The sequence below is a fragment of the Lissotriton vulgaris genome, chromosome 6, assembly GCF_964263255.1.
Source record: "Lissotriton vulgaris chromosome 6, aLisVul1.2, whole genome shotgun sequence".
Lineage (NCBI taxonomy): Eukaryota > Metazoa > Chordata > Amphibia > Caudata > Salamandridae > Lissotriton > Lissotriton vulgaris.
In genome coordinates, this window is record NC_141694.1 from 1,103,979,786 (window position 1) to 1,104,003,656 (window position 23,871).

General features: G+C 43.2%; 1 protein-coding gene across 1 annotated transcript in view; it reads right to left on the minus strand.

Annotated features, from left to right (window-relative positions):
• AIG1 (androgen induced 1) overlaps positions 1 to 23,871 on the minus strand; it is a 1,923,620-nt gene that overhangs the window by 215,376 nt on the left and 1,684,373 nt on the right. Inside the window, exon 5 of the mRNA XM_086925350.1 lies at positions 20,428 to 20,591. Within this exon, the coding sequence (XP_086781476.1) occupies positions 20,428 to 20,591 (164 nt within the window). The remainder of the gene's footprint in view (positions 1 to 20,427; positions 20,592 to 23,871) is intronic.

Consider the following 23,871-nt stretch of genomic DNA (forward strand, 5'->3'; position numbering starts at 1 on the left):
GCGAAGCCCAGAACATAGTTATCTCAAGGATGGTTTTGATGATGTCTTGAGTCATCCAAACACAAAGCCTTTGGATGGTGTAAATACATCAAAGAAACATTGGGGCTGATTGGTCTTTAACACCTTTGGGAATCTCTCAAAACAATTACATTCAATAGTGCCTTGGAGGACAAGACGGCATATAAGTTGTGGCATGCGGAGAAACAGTTTGAACATGCACATGGCAAACGTGCACAAAAGTACACACATATTTGAACCTTTTTAGGTGAGATTACACAGATTTTGGAAAAACTCTGTATCGCAAACTCAGAATTGGTATTCTGTCATTATGTAGTTTTGTTTACAAGTGGGGCAATCCATCTCTGCGATCTACTTGGTGTTCAAATTGTATAAAGTTTTTAAAGGTATCTTTTATTGCTATCCATTGAAAAACAGCATTGAAGAACAGACAATAGTTCCCACTGTCCCAAACACAACTCCCTGCAGCTCCAGCAGAGGGGGCCGGAAAAGAGTCCACGGAGCCTAGACCCACAGCGGCAGGTGAGATCAGGAGAGGCGCCCCTTCCCCAGCACCCCGATTCTCATTGGGCAATAGGATCCGTTGCGACCTCTCTCGGGGCACGGGACACCTCCACTATGCGTACGGTCTTCCAGGTAGCCACAGCTCAGTGCTCCTCCCGAAGCTAGGATACAGGCTGGAGGCAGGGTGCAGCCATGGAAGCTGGTACAGACCCCAGCACCCCAGGGACGCTAGAGTACCCCTTCGGAGGGAGTAGAGCATTATAGAATTGCCCCAGCTCCCACAAAGTGTGAGGGGAAGCGTGTCCCACACCATCGCAGCAGAAAGACAGCGTGTGTGCACAGGATGTTGAAGGATAACGCAATGGGGTGATGGAGCTCCCTAGAAGAGCGTCCTGACAGCCATCTTGCTGGCCATGTTCCCTCAAATCATATAAATTGCATTGAAGATTAGATATACTTTTGATTCTTCTGTATCTTGTATACTGGCCCAAGGTGCAAGGTTTTTGCAGATGTTAGCAAAACGAAGTCAGTATCCGAACTATTGAAAACTATTACACAAACTGAAAAGGCAGTTCTAGATATCTCTTCCCTGCATGGATTATTAGCCATTTAACTGTTGGTCAATGTAATTGACCATTGCTTTAAAATATTTATGGGACTTTATTATTGTACTTCTTTCTCTTTTCCTACTTTGAGGTTTTATGGGTAATATCCGAAATAAATTGTCTAATAAACATGCAACAACTATATGTTTTCATCATCTACAAACTATAAGGATCTTTCTGCTGCCCTACTTGACTGGCCTGGACAGCATAATAAACACAACATATGTCAGATTTTCAACAGTCTGTCCCCAAAACATTGTAGCTAATTTCAGTCTTTCTTACTTGGTAACATATCCCTGCCAATGGTACACATATTTGTTTTTCCCTAGGCCCTCTTATTGTGTGGTTCTCAAAGATGGGTAGGTTTTTCTTGGGTTTGACCAGGGATCTACACACTAGACATCAAGGAATGTTTATTGATGGGAGAGATTCTGGGGGGGTGTCTGCAGTATTTGGGCTCAACACCAATGGCAATCCACCAGCCCCATACACTTTGAAAACCCGAAACTCAGAGGAATCCACAGCGATGTGGTGTGCATCAATCTCAAAACATTTTATTAACCAGAATCCCATGCAAATGTCAATACATTGGTAAGAAAAAAACTCAGTTCTTTCCTTTTCTGACTGAAAACACTTAACACCAGAACCTCAGGTTAATGGCAGAAGTCATACCATCCAATGTTCTCACACCTCTCATGATAAAAAGTGTACCCTACATTTGTGTGTGTTTATTGCATAGGAAAGTGATTGCTGGCCATTATTTTTTTAATTCCTTGCACATATATTTTCAGTAATCTGCATTACACGTATATATTTGTTTAGCAGTATTCATTTGAAGTTGACCATAGTTAATGTAGGCCTCACTGGCTCATGTTTGTTGTCATGCTTCTCTTACAGCTGTGTATTCTGTTCTCCTTTCTCATTTCAGGAGCCAAGCTGTGCCAGCCAACCTTAATTAAATGTATTACTTGTTTAGTTTCCATGTGAATCTGTATATGTTCCTTGAAGGGCGAAATAATGGTCCAGCACGAGTGAGAACGTCCTGCCCGAATGGTGCCATCCCACTACAAGATATCCAGCTGATGGTCATGCAGCAGAGACTCCATGTATGCCAGTTATGGAAAATATTTTTAATTTTGTTATTGCAACATGTTTGACCCTGAGTAGTTCTCTTCATGGGAATCGAGAGAAGTTGTTATTTTCCATAGAAGAAATCATTTACGTTATGCATTGTTGAGTCAGTTAGTCCAGATGCCCTTTCCACTCTCCCTAGAAGGGTCTCTTTACCTTGCTCCATTGCAGTTATGTCTTTGCTCTTGCACTAAAGAGTTAGACTGCTGGGCAGATTCCCTTCTCACTTACCTGATTGAATCTTTATTTGGCTCTGCCTTTAGAGGATTTACTTGCTAACAACTTCTGCCTGAATTCTACCAAACCTTCCTGACTTTTCTAGTTTAGCAAATGAGGGAATTTCCCTTCATGGGAAACTGCTTTTAATTTGCTTGACGGTATTTACATGTATTTGATTTGTTATGTTACGCCACAGTCCAGATTTAAAGGTGCAAATCTACCACTCAAACATTTTTGTTGGGCCAAATGTGCTTCACGATATTTAAATGTATTTGATTTGTTATGTCACACCTCAGTCAGAAACAAAAGGCCCACCTGCTTGAGTGCAGCCAAAATTGTGAACATACGAAGATCACTTTGATAGTATATTGACTTCTTACAGCACATATTTAGTCAGCTATTGTATGCTATGTTATGTGAGATACTGGTTTTATTAGTTGTAGTGTGGGAACACTAGGTGGTAAGGTAAGAGTTTTAATTTTGCTCACGCATTCTGGAAGTTTCTGTCAGAGAAATCTAAGGAATGCTTTTACTAATTCTTGAACTATGGAGTAAAAACAAAAGTGGTGGTATTCTCACAAGCCACACCAACTGGGACTACATCATGGGGGTTATTAGGATGCAGGGCAGACTTTCGTCCGCCCGCCACCTAGCGGTGCTGGGACTGGCCGCCAGACATGCAGCGGCCCGCACAGCTGATTAGGATGTGGCCGCCACCCTGGCGGTCGTATTCCACAATCTTGACATAGCGGCGGGTGCTGCTGTAAGCAGCAACCGCCGCAATGCCAAAATATCATGTTGTGCATTGACATGCACAACGTGGCAGGCACCGTGCGGTACCTGCCACCTTGTGCATAGCAATGTAGGGGGGTACCATAGGTATCCTCCAAGTGCAGCCCCCCACCCGGGGCCCCCAAAGCTATTCCCCGCCAGCCTTTCCATGGCGGCATCGCCATGGAAAGGCCTTTGAGAACACACATCCTAATATGGATGGCAGGGCCTGCTAAGCACCGCCACCATATTAAGTCCCCAGTCCGCCCGGCCGGCAATCGGCCGATCGTCGGAAAAGCGGAGGACACACTTTGCGTCCACCGCCAATATAATATGGCTGGGGTAAATCGGGTTGGGATGGTGGGCGGATCGCCATCGCCGGGCTGGCGGTGTTGATCTGCCCGCCACCCTAATCACCCCCCAAGTGTCAGTGCTCAGAAAAGTTTGTGTTTGGTAGTTTTCCTTTGGTGCTGTATAACTCCAGGGCCAGATGTATTTCTGTACTCCATTTAGAAAGCCAGGTACTCTCTGAAATTATTTTCGGAGGCTAAAGAATAAGATCCAAACAAATTCAATCTCCTTGCTGGGGCACAAATACACAGATCCTTCCGCTTCCAATGCTTCTGCAGGACAGAGAAGCACTGGGACGCACAGAAGCTGTCTGAAAGTGAATCAGAAAGAGGAGATGGGGGGGGGGGCTGGGAACAATCCTTGTTCATCCTCTTCTTATCCTAGCCAACAGGTTTGATTCTTTGTTCATCTATTGGAGGAAATTGGCCGCTCCTTCCACCCTCTCTCTCAACTCTGTTCCTTCCAACAAGATCAAAATTTGGTGCTTGAGCTGGTGGGTATGGCTAGGAATGAGCTGTGGGCAGTATTACCTGTCCTTAGCCCTTCATGTAGCCCCACTCACCAGCTTGATCCTTGGATGCACATAAGAAGGACGGGAATATCCCTGCCAGGCCCATGCAGTATGAGTGTGACACCACTAGTGATATTAAATGTATATACATGAGTAAGCATGGTGACACCTCATTTGTGAGTTTGCCGGTGCCCTGAAAGGATTGGGCATTGGCATTCTCTTTTCACCCACCATCAGGACAAGGAGATGTTTGTCCTTCAATGGCCAACAGATGAAAATATGAAGAAAATAAATAATGGCTGGCAGGTGTGGTGACCTCTTTGACCTGTTGATGTATGTATATGCCATAAGGGAATCTTGTTGAGACCCTTTTGTGATGTATATATTCCAATATAGAAACAAAGGTTTAACATTGTCACTACACAAGTTAGTGGCTGGCTGACAATGATGTTCAATCTTTTTACAACGCAGAGAAGAACAAAGAAAAACACCATTCCAAAGGTTTGGCAAATTTAAGAACATGCACAATACTCTCCACATCAATGTGGCGGAGCTAGGGGTCTTTTTGTAAGAGCTGTTCTCAGAAAAGGGACATGATGCACATGTGGATATTTGTGCCAGTGATGGAGAGAGGCATCCAGGCAATCACATGGATAACATGATACGTTGTGAACAGAGCTGAGATCTTCTCCAAATTAAACTGATACAAGTGATGCCACCAACTCTATAATAATCCCACTATATTCTCAACTCACCTGGAGCTGCGACATTAAAACTGGCTATACTTTGAAATATGCTGAACAGAAGAGATTTTTATGGATTCTAAATCCAGCCAATATAAAATAATTTGAGTTGTAGTAATAATTTAATGCTGGGCTGTCCGCTGAAAAGAGTAACTATCTTTTACTTGAGACCAGTATCCAATCTTCTTCATTCCTCAAGGGACACATTTTACATGTAATAAGATAACACTAAGCTGGTTTTCAGATAATCAAATTGAGCTTTGGGAGCTGGTGGGACTCAAGATAAATTTGCCCAAATCAGTGGCCTGACCTTCGCATGGTGGTGGAAGTCCAAACATTATTTCAAGCACAATTGCATGAGAAGGAGCTACTCTTTATCGTGGAACACACAGCCACACCCACACAAATGAGATTATGGGACATGTCTATATGCAAACTAGGTATTTATCTGAAAACTGAAGTCGTTTTGGAGATTCAGGCCTTCAGAATTGTCAAACAGTACTTATGTCAAATATAAAACATGTGAAAGTAACTGCCATAGCTTAACTCACAATGTTAAATGACAGGGAACGATGACCTTTTCCAATTGTGTTTTCAATACAAAAATGTCATACACATTGCTGCCTCAGAAAAACTCTGGCACAGCTAGTCATGAATGCTGCTGTCAGATTGTTCAGTGGCCTCTCTATACAGTACATTGTATTCCAAGAAAATATTGAATAAAAAATATTGTGGATGACAAATATGTGTCAAGTATCATGATGTCAAAAATATTATGTGACAGAATATGGAAGGTAAGAGATGGTGGGCCCAATTCACAAAGGTAAACTGAGATGAAAGTCTAACTTTACAACTTTCGGTAGTCACAAAGGGCATTTACGAGTAGTAAAGGTACACTTTTGTATCAGTCAAGCTTAAGACCAAAAGTTAAGTTAAACTGAGAAAAAAGTCTAATTTTACTACTCGTAAAAGCTCTTTGTGAATACTAAAAGTTGTAAAGTTAGACTTTCATCCCAGTTTACCTTTGTGAATCGGGCCCTGTGTTTTTAGTTATTTAAAATTGATTTTTAAATATGCTTGTATATCATATTATTTATTTAGTATAGTTGTATAAAAAATAATTTGTGAGTAGTTTAATAAATATTAGCTCTTTTTGTTTCATAGGTTATTAGTATTAAACATTTGTGTTATTTTTTTTATTATAGTTTGTAAGTTTTTAGATGAAACTATATTTTTTTTATTTAGTTAGACAGTTACTTTATTGGCGGGTTGTTGGGCATGTAGGGTTGTAGAGTGGAAAGTTTTTTTAAAAGGTAAACAATGTTATTTTCTACATTTATAATTCATTTTCTATGAATTGAAATTTTTAACTGACAGTTTGTCCTGTAAATTATTTAACTGACTGTTATTTTAATTATTAAAGATTTTTTAATTCCTTGTTAATGGGTTAATCAGTCTATGTAATGATTAATCGGTGTTACTTTTATATGTATTACTTTAACATTTTTTTTTCTTTAATAATTATTTAACATTAAGGCTCCCGGTTTTTCATTTAACCAGATTTTTACATATAAATACAGACTGAAAAATATTTTTTTTTCTGTATTTATAAATAGAAATGGTTAAATACTGCCAAAACTGATTCAGAGACTTGCGTGGCACAGCGGTGTTCTAGCCCCTCTTCCCTATTTAGATGGTTGGTTGCATGGTAAATTCCTTACTATGAGAGTCTTGCATTGACCTCTGCCTGTCTTATACCACTGCTGACGTGCCAGTTAGTTTCTTTCACCCAAGCCTGGTTGGATCTATGCGTCACTGCATGGGCGTGTCAGCCCCCCAGCTAGTTCAAAGCTAAAGTTAATGAAAGGGAGGGTGTACATCAGCCGTGGCCCGTGGAGGGAGCTCCAGTATGGCAGAGAGGCGGGGCGGGGGAGGGGCAGGGTGGGGGGTGCTAAAAACCGGAATATGGATAGTTGGAGGTAAGTAAACAATTTAATAAATAAAACGAATTTCGCCCCGCCTCTCTGCCCTACCGGAGCTCCCTCCACGGACCGCGGCTGGTGTACATCTATATTTTATCCTTTGAATGGTGTAGAGCAAGTGAGAGGTAATGGTCGTTAATGGTGTCAACCTCACTTAAAGTGAACAGGTGAGTGATCCTTTGCTCCCGAATGACACTTCTCTGCGCCGCCTTGAAACTCAGACTCTACATCTCATGGCAGGTGCTGTGGTTTCAGCACTGCCCACTGTTAAGGGAGAAGCTACTGCTGAATATGGCTAGTGCAAATTCCCTCTATGTGCTGCACGCTACGTTCCTCTATTTATTGATGTATAAATATCTGACTTTTCAGAAGTATGAGCGCAGTGGAGAAGTGTGGCTCACTGGTTAGAGGCGGCAGACCTGGAAGCAGAGGTCAGCCTGGGACCAGGGTTCAATTCCCGGCTCGGCGGGGTCTTGAGTCCTAAAATGTCCATGGACTCGACAATTCTCGCTCCGGTGCCTACTCGGTTCACGAGTTCACACTCTGCGACTCTGGGCAATAGCTTGCTTAATCTCCACAACGGCCCCTCGTGGCGGGATGCCTGGCTTTCACCTTGCGGATACCCTGCTGGGGTATCTCACAGGGGAATACCAGGACGGGTTCCCTAAGCAAGCGCCTTGATGCCTTCGGGTGATACGTGCGCTATATAAATCGCAATACATACATACATATTCGTTCTAAAAGACCAGGGTCTTGCGCTATTCAGAGATTCAAGTTTTTAGCTGCAGGGTTTGGGTGTCGGAGCAGGGTGTGTAGAGGTGGGAAGCCCACAAAACAATAAATAGCTGGAGAGGATGGGGGGTGGGGTGGCCCGAGGTTGGCATGTCCTCCTGCCATGCGGTGCATGGTGATCAATTACTGCTGGTTGCTTTTCCCTGACTGGGATGGGGGACTGATTACTGTTTTCAAGAATTCCAGAGACCGGTAGTTTATGTTGTCTTTATTGTTTTGGGAAATTGAACGTTTTAACTATTAAATTGAGAGGGAGTACTCTGCCTTGCCTTGTGCTGCACTGCTGTGGTCAAGAAGCATTAGTCCCCTGAGCTCTGTCAGGCGCGGGCCACCCTTCTCAGTGTTTTACAAAAGATTGCTTTAAAACCGAAATACAGCAGTTGATGGAAGCATAGATACCAGTGGGCCACAACTTGTTCTATATCATCGATCTCGGTTTGTATGCCAATAATAGTTTTTTTTTTTTTTTTTTTTTTTACAAATAATAACAATGACATCACATAAAAGAAAAATAGAAAAAAAAACAGCATCCATATCCAATGTGCCCCATTAGACCACAATTCAGAGTTCACAGCTGTATCCACAGTTACTGTCGCATCGTATAGGTAAAGGAAATACATGCAAATAGGCTCAATAGTCCGATGACGACCCTGCAGTAGCCCAGGCAGACGCGTAACACTATATGATAAGAAATTAGCAACTGACAAGGATATTTGTATGCCAATAATTACACACATCATGCAAAGCGATACACGACTGGTGGAGAGTTGTAAAGGGAAACAGCTGATATGGTTCTCTAGAGTACTCTGACTCTTGGAGCTTGAACATGTGCTTTTACTACAATGGCAAAGTTTTCAGATGGAAGTAATGAGTTTACTTAATTTGGCGTATATATAAGTCTATCTAAATCTATAACAACCTAGTGAAAGTGTGCATTGACTATTTAAATAAATGTAAAAAAATACTAGCTGCAGTGTCTTCTTTTGCTTGCTACAAAAATAAATGTGGATAAATACAGATAAAATGAGCAAAAAATAAAAATAGAGAAATACAGACAGAAATGTTAAAAAAATAGATACCATAAAACCGGGACCCTTATTTAATATTAATAATTCATTAATATTATTAATTAATTACTTGTAATTGTTTGCTAGTGTTTGTTTTTGAAAGGTTGTGGGAAGAAAAGTATTTATTTTAAAATATGTGTAATAGAATTTTTTTTAATTTTACTTTTTTATTTGTGTTATAAAAATTCTCTTTTAAAATTGTTATTGTATTTGCTTTATAGTTAATAAGTGTATTCTTTTAAATACGTTTCTTAATATTCAAATGCTTTATTTAAAAAAAGTAGTAAGTGCGAATAGTTTCAGTTTGTTTCAGTTTGTTTATTTATTTCGAAGGTTAAAAACCATCATGAAAATACATCACAGTAAAAAACATGATCACAAACTTTCTTAACAACACTTCATTAAAAAGGAGGGTAAGGGGGCATCACTTTTTAAAAAGAGGGGTTTATGTGAGTAGTAGGACCAAAGTGCAGATGAGATACAAAAGCCACGCATCACATAATAAATGTCTCCCTTGCCTGCCAATTTCAACAGCCCATAGTGTTTCTCAGTTTAAAAGCAATTTTAAGAAAAGTTATAATAGCACATAGGGTTCGCATTTCAGTGGCTCTTTGCAGAAACAGTAAAGCAGATTTGGCATGGGTGATTTTTGAGTCTTTTAAAACCCCTACTAAAAATCTTTGACGAGGTGTTTTAAAAAAGGACACAATAATACAAAATGAAGGGTGTCCTGCGGAGACCTATTGTCGCAGCCGCAGGCACCCTTCTGCTCAATTGTTGAAGTAAACCCTGATGGGTGAGCTAAAATATGGTGCAACAAATTGAGCCTAAAACGAGTCATTAAAAACCTCTCATGCTGACTATACAATAAAAACAGGTAGGGTTCCATGCCAATTTGATTCGAGACTAGCGAGTGAGCAACTACGGAGGATTTAATAGAGTCAAGATCCCTCCTCCTACCACCAAATTTATCCAGCAATTGGCCTTGTACCGAGTGACTGGTATATATGTCCACCAGGGATGGGTCCAAAAATAATCTTTGTTCATCTATTTCGCCCAAGGTATCTTTAATATATTTCAGCCAGGGGATTTGGAGGCATTTATCTTTCGTCAAACAATCCTGGATAATCTGTCTGGATAATTCCGCGTTGGGGTTTAGCCAAATTTTGATCCAGGCCAGTATGGGTCTCAGTCTAATCAAGTCTGATATATATGATATTCCCAGCTCATTGTGTGTTACTGCAGCGGAGGTGCTCAGCGGGAGTTTTAGCAGTTTTTTAAAAAATTTCTCCTCCTCACTTTGGATTAATTGAGCATCTCTGAAACCCCAGACTTCAGATCCGTAAATAGTTTTTGAGATGCTGACTGATCTATACAAAGTCAACACCTGCTCAGGGGACCACCTTCCCATTCGGCGAGCAAAGTTTGAAATGGCTCCATTTGCTGAGACAAGTCTCCTCGCCCTCTCCTCTACCAGCGGGGCAAACTTCAGCTTCTCATCGAATAAGAGACCCAGATATGGGAATGTTTTAACACTGTCCAAAACGTGATCCCCTAGTTTAAATACAAATTTCTTCTGAGGTTTCTTCCCCACTATCATGATAAAGGATTTTGTCATATTTACAGATAGGTCCAATTTCCGCATAAAATCTGCGAAACCCTTGATTAGGAGTTGCAGTCCGACCGCCGTCCGGGCTAGGAGGACGGCGTCATCAGCATACAAAAGTACTGGCAGATGACGTGAGCCCACCTTTGGGCAATCAGTTCCTGGTGCTATTAGGTCGCTCTCCAGGCCATTTATATAGAGGGAGAACAAAAAAGGTGCCAGGATACACCCCTGCCTCACCCCGCCCGAGCACAGGAAGGGATCGGTACTCACCCCCCCGCGCTGTAGCGGACCTTGGCAGTGGTGTTCCAATGGAGTTCCCTCAGGATGTTGATAAGATCCGGGTCGATTCCCAAGTTAAACATGATCGACCATAGTTTGGCTCTGTTAACATTGTCAAACGCCGCTGCTAAGTCCATGAACCCCATATACATGGTACCATCAGACGCTTTAGTGTACTTGGCAGTGAGCAGGTACAGGTTGAGGCACTGATCGGTAGTTGATCTCCCCGTTCTGAACCCGTACTGGGTATCCACCAGAGTGTTATGGGTGTCAGTCCAGTCCAGTAGGCGGTTAAGGAGTGCCCTTCCCAGTACCTTGGCCGAGACGTCAATGAGCGAGATTGGTCTATAACACTGCGGGCTGTCCCTACAGCCTTTCTTGTAAATCGGGACAATCACCGCAGTGGACCATGATCTCGGCAGGCCCGTTTTAATGGCTGCATTCAATACTCTTGTTACCATTGGGGCCCAAAGGTTGGTGTTACTCAGGAAAAGATCCGGGGGGGTTCCATCTGGGCCCGGGGCTTTGTTTCGTGTTAACCCTATTATTGCCTTAAGAACTTCATCCAAGGATAATTCTAGTTTTTCCGCCCTTGGCCCCCTCCATATTCCGTCACCAATGTCTACATCCTGCTGATTGTACAGCGATTTAAAATGGGCAATCCATTGTTCCGGCAGAATGTTTGAACTAATGACTGGGGAGCTTGAATCGTGAAAACATGGTTTGTTTATGATTTTCCAGAATTGGGTGTAGTCCTTGTTTTCGCCAGCCTCCCTTAAGTCTGCCCAGATTTCCTTTTGAAGGGTACTTTTTCTGACCTTGATCTGGGTTTTATAGTTTTGTCTACAACGAGTGATTTCATTTTTGTCCCTTGGTGACATTTTCAGGCTCTGTTTTAAGTCTCTTAACGCTTTTGAACAATTGGCATCAAACCATCTGGGCATGGTTTGCAGGTTTATGGGCTTCTTGGTTGTCAGAAGTTTCTCTACGATTTTGGTTAGGGATTCAAACGCCTCTACTACTCCTCTGCCCTCTATAGTAGCATCTAAGCAGGTCTCTATGTGAACTTTCCCTTCATTGACTAATTTAACATAGAAGTCTTGGGGGTTAATCAGTGACCACCTTAGGCGTCTCCCTTGATCTGTTGGTTGGATTTCTGCTTGTTGGATCACCCCTGGTACTTTTTTAATAAAATCATTCCCTTTAATTTCTGTTATAATGGGGTTGTGGTCGCTAAAGGGACTCCACTCTGTCCTGGTATTTATGATCCTTTCCCTGGCCCAGGCGGATATCATGACGTAATCTATTATAGATCCCCCGCCTTTTCCCTTGAATGTTGGTATTAGGGATTCGCCTGCCTTATGAGCGGATAGATCCATGACCTTTGTAAGGGCAAAGTTATCTAATAACTTCATCAGTAATGTACCCTCTTTGGTATGTATAAAGTGGGGCCCCTTTTCTAAAGGACAAGCTGACCAATCCGGGGTTAAGGGGAGTAATTTGGGGCATAGATGGCAATTAAAATCCCCCATCAACAGGACAGTGGGTTCAAGCCCTGTCGCCCTTTGATCTAATTCCTTAGTTAAACAGGTCTCCAGCTGCTCTAAGATTGGGAAAATTCCTTCCACCGGTCCGGAATTGTAGAAATTCACAAACAGTAAACACTCCCCCTGATGAGTAAGTCTAACTGCTTGTATATTATCTGAAGGACCATCGGTGAATGCCCAGGAGCCTTTCAGATCTAAGTCTGCATATAGGACTAAGCCTCCCTTTGCTCTTCCCGAGTTTGTACCCTGTGCGGGTTTAAAGAAGCATTTGTAGCCCTCCAATTGACATGGGCCCGAGTCTCTTGCCCATGTTTCCTGCAGCGCTATCACATGAAAACATTTGATAAATTCTAGCCATTCCTTGTTTTTTAATTTGGCTTCCAACCCTGCAACATTCCAAGAAAGGATGGTCAGGCCCTCCCGCTTTTCTTTGCCTCTTTCCATGTGGGATTCAGTTACTCTCTCCATCCCATCTGATGGGAAATCTAGTTTAGTTGTATGTTCCTTTTCCCTCTGGGGGTGGGGTGAGTCTAATCCCCTGGTTAATATGCTCTCCACGCTCCCCCCTGTATTACCTACTTGTGGGCCAAGATAGCAACTAGTGGCCGGGCTTCCTATTATGTTCTTTTGCGTGGAGGGAGTGAGTTTGAGTCAATCTATGTCCTCTAGAGATTGAAATGGGGCATATCTGTTTCTCCATTGAGGGTAGTCACGCTGGGGGTGGGGCTGTTCGAGGTGGCTTGCTAGTCTAGGTCTGTGTGGGCGCTGTGATCTAACCAGTGTCCATCCTCCCTCATCCTCCCCACGATTATTGTTTCGTGTCCTTGGGTAAAAGTACCCAAGTGGGAGGGCACAAATCGTGCTGGTTTGGTTCCTGTTGGAATTCTTTAGGATGTACTCTACCAGACTAGTGTCTGCGAAGTTTGCGACTATACAGTCACCTCTGATATCTTTCTTTCTCCTCCCAACCCAGTTTACCCTTCTTACACTTAGAATCTCTCCTCTTTCCCCAGTATCTAAGGGTCTGTGGATGTTCAACCATCTAGAAATTCTTGAGTGCAATTGTAGATGTGTTTCTCTCTCATTGGGCCTATTTTCTGGGACCCCTGCAAAGATTATTACAAAGGGATTCGCCTCGGGGGGTAAATCTAAGTGTGGTGCCTGAGTGTTGGTGTTATTAAAGGTGTCAGAGTCTGTATAACAGTGATTGAAATTCCCTTCTCTCTGCAGGCGCTCGTCTTGTCTCCATTGCATTAGTGGTTGTATGGGAGGTTTTTCCCTCTGTGTGTTATTCGCACCTTGTTGATGTCTCCCTCTGTGATTATCGTTTGTGTCCCCATTGGGGTTTTGGACAGTGCTGGGTGCCTCATGAATCTGAACTATAGCCTGTTGGGCATGGCTAACACAGTTGTTATTTTGGGCCCTCTTTGTGTTTACCTTATCATTTATGGTTTCTACTGTCGGTTGTGGTTGGTCAGCGGGAGTCTTTACAAGTGCGTATTCTAATGCCTTAGATTGTTTGGAGAGCTCACACATTAGTTTATCCACCTTACTTATGATGGGTTTTAGTTGTGCCGCAATGAAGGATTCTAGCTGTTTTTTAATGTCTGTTACTACTATCTCGATCCACCCTGGGGGAATAGTGTCAACTCGGGGATTATTTTCTTGTGAATTATATTCTTGAAGGCTTATTGAGGAGTTGGATCTTGGGGGTGCTTTCCTCTGCCTCTGCTGACCCTTATTCCTCCCCACTCGCTTCCTTACTTTTCGAGGGGCCGTGTCAATAAGTTCGGGGGATTCTGGCCCTGAGGTTTGCGCACAAGGGACATCCACTGTGTCATAGTTTGTTTGTGACACACTGTCCTGGGTGTTTAGACTATCAATTAGTAGTACGTCTCTAGGGGGTGTTTGAGTGATGGCATTGAGATTTGGCGAGGAGGATAAACTCCGTTCCATTCGTTCAATTTCCCCTGTGACTTTTTTTAACATTAAGTCAATTGCTGTAGGTTTGTTCCCCTTTTTGTGGGCGGCCTCCTTTGTTTCCCCCCGTGTTATTTTAGGGGTTGTTCTCTTGGTTGACTTGGTCCCATTTGAGCGTGTGTTAGGATGAGTGGACATCGTTCCCCCTTGGTCTCTTTCCTTATCGCCACAACAAGATGCGGCTTTGGGTTCAGCCAATCCTCTTGGGTACTGCCGTGGGGGTTTAGCGTGTAACTTTCTTTCAGGTGCTTCACTGCCCTATGCAAGGCCCCTATGGCCGGGGTACAGTACCTAGGTGTAGTGTCGGAGGAGAGGGACCAAGGGGGGTGGCCCGTCCCGTCCCTCGACGTCCCCGGACGGCCACAGACGGCCCGCCCCGGGCCCGCCCTCTGCCCGGGCTCCGCCCGGTGCCGCCCGCGCGCGTCCGCGATGCGGAGGAAGCTGTCTGTTTTTATGCGCCTCCGTTCGCGCCAAGCACGAAGTGGGCGGCGATCTCCCAGGGCAGGCTGGGAGCTGTAGTCTCGACCCCGCTCCGCGGCCGAGCGATGTCAGCAGCTCGCCGTCGGGGGAGACCACAGCGTCAGGAGCCCAGCTGTGCCCAAATGCCCAGTGGATTTGAAGAAGGGCGATGAACAGGTAAGCTGCGAGCCCCCTCGCAGAGCGTCACCGCAGGGCTGAAGTTTTGGCGTTTCCCGCTCCTCTGTGGGGGCTGTCCGCCTTTATGCGCCTCCGTTCGCGCCAGGCAGGAAGTGGGCGGCGATCTCCCAGGGCAGGCTGGGAGCTGTAGTCTCGACCCCGCTCCGCGGCCGAGCGATGTCAGCAGCTCGCCGTCGGGGGAGACCACAGCGTCAGGAGCCCAGCTGTGCCCAAATGCCCAGTGGATTTGAAGAAGGGCGATGAACAGGTAAGCTGCGAGCCCCCTCGCAGAGCGTCACCGCAGGGCTGAAGTTTTGGCGTATTTTAACAGTAAACGCTTTCCCCAAGCCTTACTGCATACTGCATACTGATGAAGTGCGAATAGTAAATCTGGCATCCCAAACACCAACACTTTCCCTTCTTTTGTTGACGCTGGAGTGGGAATAGTAAATTTGACCTCCGCAAAGTCCAACACTTTCCAGACTGCTGCTTAGATTGGAGTGAAAATAGTAAATCTGGCCACTTTAAAGTCACAATTTCCTTATTTTGTATAATTAAATAATATTTATTGTGAAATATTATGTTGATTATTTTTTTCAATTATTTCAAAGATTCTATTTCTGTTTTATGCTTTTAAGTTATACATTTGTAATATGTTTTTATAAAATAGGTATATGTTTTACATAAAAATATTTTTAAAGTTAACATCCGTTTTAAAGTTAATAGTTTGCATGATAATACAATTTGATATACTTACCCATTTTCTGACAATATTGTGGTAGTCTATATTTCTAATTAATGAAATCTTCTTTCTCAAGCGGAACCTGAAGAAGCAAGACTCATAAGATTGAGGAATTTGCTAATTTAATTTCTTTTATGTAGGATACACTTTCACTTGTTATATTTTATGTTTCTAATGTTCTTTTTACTACTGTTTAGGGTGTGCATTTCAAATACCTTAAGTCCACTTAATGGAGGATTATTTTCTATTGTTTTATTTTTTGATTATGCCTTGCTCTTACAGTGCCAAGAAACCTTGCAGATGTTGTGTTAAATATTGCAATATTAACATAACATAAAATAAAAAGACGTGTGCTGGGCAGAAGAGAAGGCTGGATACATAATAGATCCTAATAGGCATGAATTTGTCAATAAAGATTTACAATTCTTTAGTCACCTCTTATCCAGATAAGGAATGCACCCAGATCCAGTAAAAGGTCATGCACTAAGAAAAACACCCATAACTGAAGATGTGGGGGACCTTCTCTCATTACTAGAGATCACATGCTACTGTGCAGACTGCATGAAGGCATTTGAAACCACGAAAAAGTTCACTGTGACATTGTATGGGCAATTACCAGGCAGTAATACAACATGGGGCAAGAGCGATACTGTGGGATTTAATTTTCCCTGATATGATAGCCACATTAGGATGTCCGCTGATCAGAATGGGGATAACATTGTAGTAGCCAATGTTTTCCAACCATTTGCAACTGAAAAGTTCAGTATTTTGCAGTTTTTGTTGTGAAATCTGTATATGGAAAAACACTGGGTCAATGCAAAATTTGCACACATATTGGAATGCTGGTTCAGGCACAAACACCCATTAGAGCCAGAGCTGTAATTACTCACCCAAAAGAGAAAATAAATGTAATGATAGCAAAAGTGTTTGAATGGTCATCAGCGTGCAGTACCTCACTTCAGAAGATCATAGACGTGTTGCTCGCCACTAATCACAGAAAACAATTGTACAGCATGCCAAAGTGCTTGGATGGTTAACTGCCTATGACATGGCAATTGAGAAGATCAAAGATAATGTTGTTTATCTATACTTAACTCACACCATTCATGCTAGGCAGGTGGGGTTAGTGGCAATCTTTGAAGATCACAAACCTGGGTAAGGAACCTGTCAAAAGGAGCTTTGCAGGCTTTAAATGCACTGAACTTAAACCAAGGAATAAAACCTTGGTAGTTCAAATGAACATTATCATATGCTTCTATGTGGCGAAGTGACTACCGTCATGACAGACAGTAGTGGCTGCTACTGGACAGGTGTGGTGTGGAGGCGGGCGGTGGAATAGAGGGAATGAAGAAAAAATATGGACTTACCTGGAACGTCTGGCCACAGTCTCTCCTCTGTGCTTCTTCCTTCTTCCTGTCTCAGGAACTAGCCGGCAGCAGGAAGCACCCGGACACACAGGCTCCCCTGAGCCTATCACAACGCTGCAATGCAGCGTTGTGATTCTTCTGAGTACCGTGGTTCGGCGCTCAGTCAGGGACAGGGAGCCTGTGCATGTTTCTCAGCAGTCTGTGTAATGCAGCCTGGGGGGTAACATGCAAAGTGTGCATGACTGCCCAGCCCAAGAGAGCAGGCCAAACAGTCATGAGCACTTAGGGAGTGAAAACCACTCATCCCCCTGCTCTGGCCAGCCCTGCTGCACCACTGACTGCAAAGGGAAAACTGAAATGATAATAACATTGCGTTATTAGCATTTTATTTTTATTTTTGAGCAGTGAGGCGATGCTCTCCTGCCTTAGCGGAGGAGCCGCAACTGATGACAGACCACCACATACTCACAACAAACTATGTTAACGTGAAATCCAAGATGCCACCTTGCATCGGGGACATTCATTTAGTGAAATATGGTTTCACTCTTGTCCACTATTGTTCATAAACCAAGCAATGAGTATAATCTAGCCAGATACATCTCATGAAACCCACTACATTCAATGGGGATTCATCCCTCATTTGAGTAAGGATACATCAACTTTGAAATTCACGTCACACAAAGAATAATTGGGCAAACACAAAAAGTCTCAAGTCCACTTCAATGCTAAATGCTTTCCTCTTAATATTACGTATCCTCCAGTGCTTATTAATTACTTGAATATGACTACAAAGCAGGAGGCATCAATAAAAAAATTTAAAAATTCTATGTTATCATATCTTCATACTCCCTGTGTTTTTTTCCCTCTTCAAAAGCTATCCAACAATCACCAGTAGCTATCCAGACGTTTAGAGATGTTTGCAGACAATTTTTATTTTTCGACACTGATTATCCAGAAAAGTACAATTGACATGTGTTTTGCGGTACTCTACCATGAATCCGGCAACCAGAAAGTACCCCTTTTGAATAAATATTATGTTGATTCAGTTCTTTTTCTTTCTTTTCATTCATTTTTTGTTATTGATTCAAAATATTAGCCTATTTACATCTTTCAATTTTATTCATATGAAATCAAAAATTGTGCACTGTTTTTAAGAACGTTACATCATGGCGGTGTTTAACAACAGATGTAGCCCTTGGAAGTAGGCCATAAGCTAAATTGTCGAAGAGAGGAAGATTTGAAACAATCCAGTGTCTCAATATAGAGATATTCTTCTTGCGTCTGCGTAGATCCAAGTTTAGATCACCTTTTAAAAGTACCTGACATTTTAAAATCTATCTTTAGGAGGCATCGAGACATGTGATCATGACACACATGCTGGTGTCAAAAGCTGTGACAGGTGGTAAGCCCTGGATGTACAATTCCTTCTTTGTTCAATCTCTGTAAATGATTCCACAGTTGATTTCTGAGCTGCCCAAAGAGGGTCTGCAAACCTGTGGTTTGTCTTACTCATGATCCTCTACGATCCAGTGTTAGGTCTCCCGGAAAGCTGTGGCTCACTGATATGTGTTAGTCAGCTGAAATGCTTACCAAGAGAATGCTACCCTTCTGTGATGCCTTCTGGCAGCCTTCTGCATTTTGCAATAGTATCTTCTATAGGATGGGAAGTGCTCTTGGCTGGATGCAGGTAGATGTGTAATATTCTCAAAGAGTTGTGATGTTATCAGTAGTGCATGGTAGTAAACAGTGTCAAAGGTCACTGACAGGTCCTGGTAGTTTAAGAGGGGCATTTCCATTGCAAATGTTCCATAGTGCATCAGCACCTACCTAGACTGTAGCTGGAGAATTCGGAGCCCATGTGGTGAACTAAATTCGACTGATGCATTTTCCTTCAGATTTAGCACTTTCTCCATAAGTTACAATATTTCCCATTACGATTCACTTGAAATCAATTCCTTAGAAGCGTCCTCTTGGTTTCTTAGAACCCAATGATATTTCAGGGTAATTATGATGCAGTACCCATATGGGGCCCATTCGCAAATCACCAAATGATTTCCTTATTGGTTCACAAAACTACCTTCTCCTACACTGAAATTAATTATGGGGGTGGTTCCATGATCTTCCCCCAATGAAGGGTTCAAGCCTCCCCTTGGCAGGAATAAATTCCTGATCATTTTGAGGGTGAGAATAGGCGAAAAAAGGTTTTAATACCCACAAACAATGATGCTTGTGGGTGTGCACAAGAATTCAGGACATTCTCGTTCTAAAAGACCCAGTCCCCTCTGCTATGCTTAGATTTACTCACGTAACACTTGTTGTGTGAGTAAATCTTTTTATATTATGTTCAATGAGATGGGGGTGCACCAGGAGAATGAAGTCCATCATGTGCCACTACTGAACCTTCAGTTGGGCAGTTGAAGCTTCTCATTCTTATTATCTTTGAGCCCTGATGAAGTTCCCCGTGAGGGAATGAAACACGTTGGCTGAGCCTTACATACTTCTGATGCAATTTGTGAGAATTGAAATAAAGAATTATACTGACATTACTCAATGATTTCTGGACTTCATTATCCTGGTGCATCCCCATCTCATTGAAAATAATCTTGGATCTGAAAACATGGGTGTCACGCAACGGCTGGCGCAGGTGCTGATAGCACAGGAATATAATATATTGGAACTAGTGCGAAGTGCAGAACTGGGGTCCGCTGTTGTGAATCTTTGACATAAATCTTTTTATATTAGTAAAACTATCATTTGTGAATGTCAGAAGTGGCCAGTAGAATCCTTTGCACAGCTAACTTGTGTAGGTAGCTTTTTAAATTTAGCCCATGTTAATCAGTCACAGAACACTTAAAACAAACAGAAAATTCATTGGCCATTAATGGAAAAAATACCCTTACATGTAGGCCTAAAGTTCAGTAGTTCCTCTTTTTCAGATCTATAAAAAGCCAAAACCTTGTGCTGGAAAATACCCTGAAAGAAATTATTAAGGATTAGCATAGATAATATGTAATGTGCCTGTCAAATATGTTGCAGTTTTTCTGAGTTTTCTCCTCTCTTGTTCTGCAGATTTAACAACATTGATTTGGTGGCTACAACAGTGAATTCAGCAAAAAGCTGTGTGAATGAAATAGCTTAAAAAAAGCTTCAGTCAGGCCACTGATACCTTTGCACTGCATACAAATGGCTTACCATATCACAGGGAAGATTGACCCTTTTTTATTGTGTTTATGAAAATGGGTTTCTATATGAATTTTATATTAATGAAAATAGTGTGTAATTGTGAAGAACATCTTCTAATTTCAGGAAGAAGTTCTACATCCTAAGATCCTAAGCACTGCTTTCCAACACAGGGAGTATTAACCTTCAGATTTAGCACTTTCGCTGAAAATTGGTTACTTTCCTATTGTTGCTGAATTCTAACTCAGGCCCAAACACTGTCCACATATGCTGGGTCACAAAGCACTATAGCTGAGCTTAGCACCTGGTGTGATTTGTTTGCATGCTTCTAAGAGCAATTGACATTTTTTCAAAGTATGTTCACAACACTACATTTCCTGATAAATAACTCACCTTTTTGGGTATCCCAGATGTAGCTGTTGAGTACTTCTCCCATTATGTAGTAAATGTTCATGATAAAGGTAACAAGCAGAAAGAAGATGATCTTGGCTCCTGGGCTGATATGATCCAGAAGAGGGTATACCCACACACCAGTCACATGGTTAACCCAACACATCCTACAATGCAAGCAAAGGAAGTCTGAGGGGGTCAGTGAAAAGATTGCATGTCTTGATCAGTCTATGTTTCAAATGCATTCAGCTTGCGCTTAAATTATGAAAAGACTATAGTGAAATGTACACAAACAAACATATTGTGATAGTAAACAACAGTGAGCGCCCAATGTTTTATAAAAAGGTGTTATGTTTTTTCAAACAAACAATGCACAGTTGGTTTGAAACAGAGGAAAGCAGTTAAGTTGTAAATCACATCTACTTGCATGCTCAACTTATAACAGAAAATAAAGCTAACCCCGGTCACTGACTATCAAGTACATACAACCACATATTCTCTGGATTAAAGGACCTACTAGCATATCTCTTTCCAGCCACTGTGTTATAATTTAGCCCCCAGTGTTAAACAAGCATTTACAATGCAATGGTTTCGCCTTTGGAAAAGTTAGAGCTATTGGCATTGTAAATGACAAAATTTGTATTTATGTGTTGGTTTTGAAAACAGATAAATAAATGGCACTGTCATTTACATTGCCATTAGCTTAATGTCTCGCAAATGTGAGACGTATTGCATTTGCACCCACACATACACACAGAGCCACACACACACACACACACAGAGCCAGCCGCACACACAGAGCCAGCCGCACACACGCACACACAGCCAGCCGCGCACACACACACACAAAGCCAGCCGCGCACACACACAGCCGCACACACACACAGCCAGCCGCACACACACACAGCCAGGCGCACACACACTCAGCCAGGCGCACACACACACACACACAGCCACCCAGCCGCACACACACAGAGCCAGCCGTGCACACACACACACACACAGAGCCAGCTGCACACACACACACACACACACACACACACACAGAGCCAGCCGCGCACACACACACACACACACACACACACAGAGCCAGCCGCACACACACACACACACACACACAGAGCCAGCCGCACACACACACACAGAGCCAGCCGCACACACACACACAGAGCCAGCCGCACACACACACACAGAGCCAGCCGCACACACACACACACAGAGCCAGCCGCACACACACACACCGCTATTGTTTTACACAGCTCGGTGCTGCTCACTTTTCGCCATCTTTTATTTTATTATATTTATAGAGTTTTATATAGCGCTAGCTAGACCCGTAGGTATCAGAGCGCTTTACATACACAAAGGAAAGGAAAAGAAAGCTTGCAGGACATGAGGATGCATAAAGGTATAAGCAAAGACCTAATACTTGTTTATCTAGTGAGGGGAGAGGGACGCAGGGGGTTGACCAAGTCAGATAACCACCATCCTTGAAGGTCAAAGTGAGGGGGGGGGGGGGGAGTCCATTATGTTATTGATGTCCAGGCTGGGTGATAGATAAAGGTGTAAGTTTGCCTCGCTTTAGTGCTTAATTTGAGCTGGTGCTTGGGAACGGACATCCCGCTTTTTGTGTCACTAAAAATACACAACAGTTGATTATTATTTCAATATACATTAAAACAACTAATGCCTGTTCTAATACCCAAACTATACTTATACTTATAGCTGTGGGCTTCGAACAGTCGGAATTGTCGCACTTGCAGGAGTCTCACGGTTAGTAGTTGTGTTGGCATTTTTATTGGCAGTGGCAATGGGTGGTGCACGCTGGAGTGTCCTCCTGAGGTTGGCCTTGGTGCTTATTTTCTGACAAATTAAGCACTGGTCTTTTACAAATTAAGCACTGGTCTAAAGCAGGCGCTTAACCTTCCAGTGTGTCATGACCACTAACATACATACCTAAAGACCCGATGCAGTCAGGAGAGTCACAATTTTTTTTATACAAATGGCTTTATTTTAGTTGTCTCCTGCCTTAATGTGCCTCTGCTTCAATAGAAGTCGATGGAGAAAACACATTGCCATGGATTTTTTTTCAAGCTTTCCCACTTTCCTGTTCTGAATGTTGTTGCCATGTATATAATTAAAGTAATAGACATCAGAACGGTCCAGATTCGCTAATCTACTTCCTGGCGTTGTCCCCAGAGGGGGGGGGCATTATGTCGAAGAATATCTGGGAGGCTGCGGGGAGCCCCGTTAGTTCGCCGGGGGGGGGGGGGGTGCGGGCATGGCAGGGCAGCAGTCTTCATTGTTTTCTGGTTGCTGCCGTAGTATCGACGTGTCACCTTTCGGCCTTTTCAGAGCTTTTGAAGGTGGGGAGGCTTGACTGGGTATAGCGCCCTGAGCTGTAAAGCTGCAGAGGGCTGAAAATTGAGAAATGGCAGATTGATGGAAAATAAGACGGGGTGGATTTTTGTTAAATATATTGCTTATAGGATCTCGGGATCTGCTACCAAGTGCTGTGACCGCTGCCCACAAGCAGCAGAAACGTGGCGGGCAGGCACACTGACAGCGGGCGGGCAGGCACACGGACAGCGGGAGGGTGGCGGGCATGCACACGGACAGCGGGAGGGGGGCGGGCAGGCACACGGACAGCGGGAGGGGGGCGGGCAGGTAAACGAACAGCGGGAGGGGGGAGGGAACGGTAATCGGCAAGAAAGGCACTCACCTGGACTTCCTCCGGCGGCGGTCGGCCGCGGACTGACCAAATGAAACCTCGATGTCGGAAAACCGCCGCACTGACGTGGGAAAAATTCTATGGAACGCCCACGAGTCGCCTCTCAGAATGACGGATGCCTGTCTCTTCCAATGGCTAGCCTCCATTTATGGAGCTAGCCAATGGAAGACAGAGGAGGAACTGAGGCCACACTGTTTCTAACATTAGATTTCGCCTGCGCCGAAAAGCTGCGCAGTGCGCAGCTTTCGACGAGGCGAAACCTAAAAAACCTCTTCTTGCATTCCTGCACGGCCTCTTTCACAGCAGTTTCAGTTGTCCTTCTGGGGAATGTTTTGCAGTGTACAGAGCCTTCTGTAAAGTGAGCAAGTCCTGGCAGCATTGCAGTGAAGGAACCATCAGTCAAGTGCAGCAACATTCTGCAGTAATGTTCTGATACGCAACAAGAGGTTTGGCAGCAGCGCAGTGAGGTTATGATGTGTAGTTTACGGATTGTACATCTGCTGCAGTATAGTGTTAGGGGCCTTGTTACCGTTAGTGAGTGCATTGAAATGGACCTAGCATAGCTGCCAAGGTTTCAGATTGATACATGACATTTTTATTATTTCAGTATAATTATGAATGGCATTTCAACGACTATGAGTGACACGTTCTCACAAGCAAAATCAAGCAATTAAGACAAAGGAACTATATACATATCAGATATTACACCCATTTGAGCA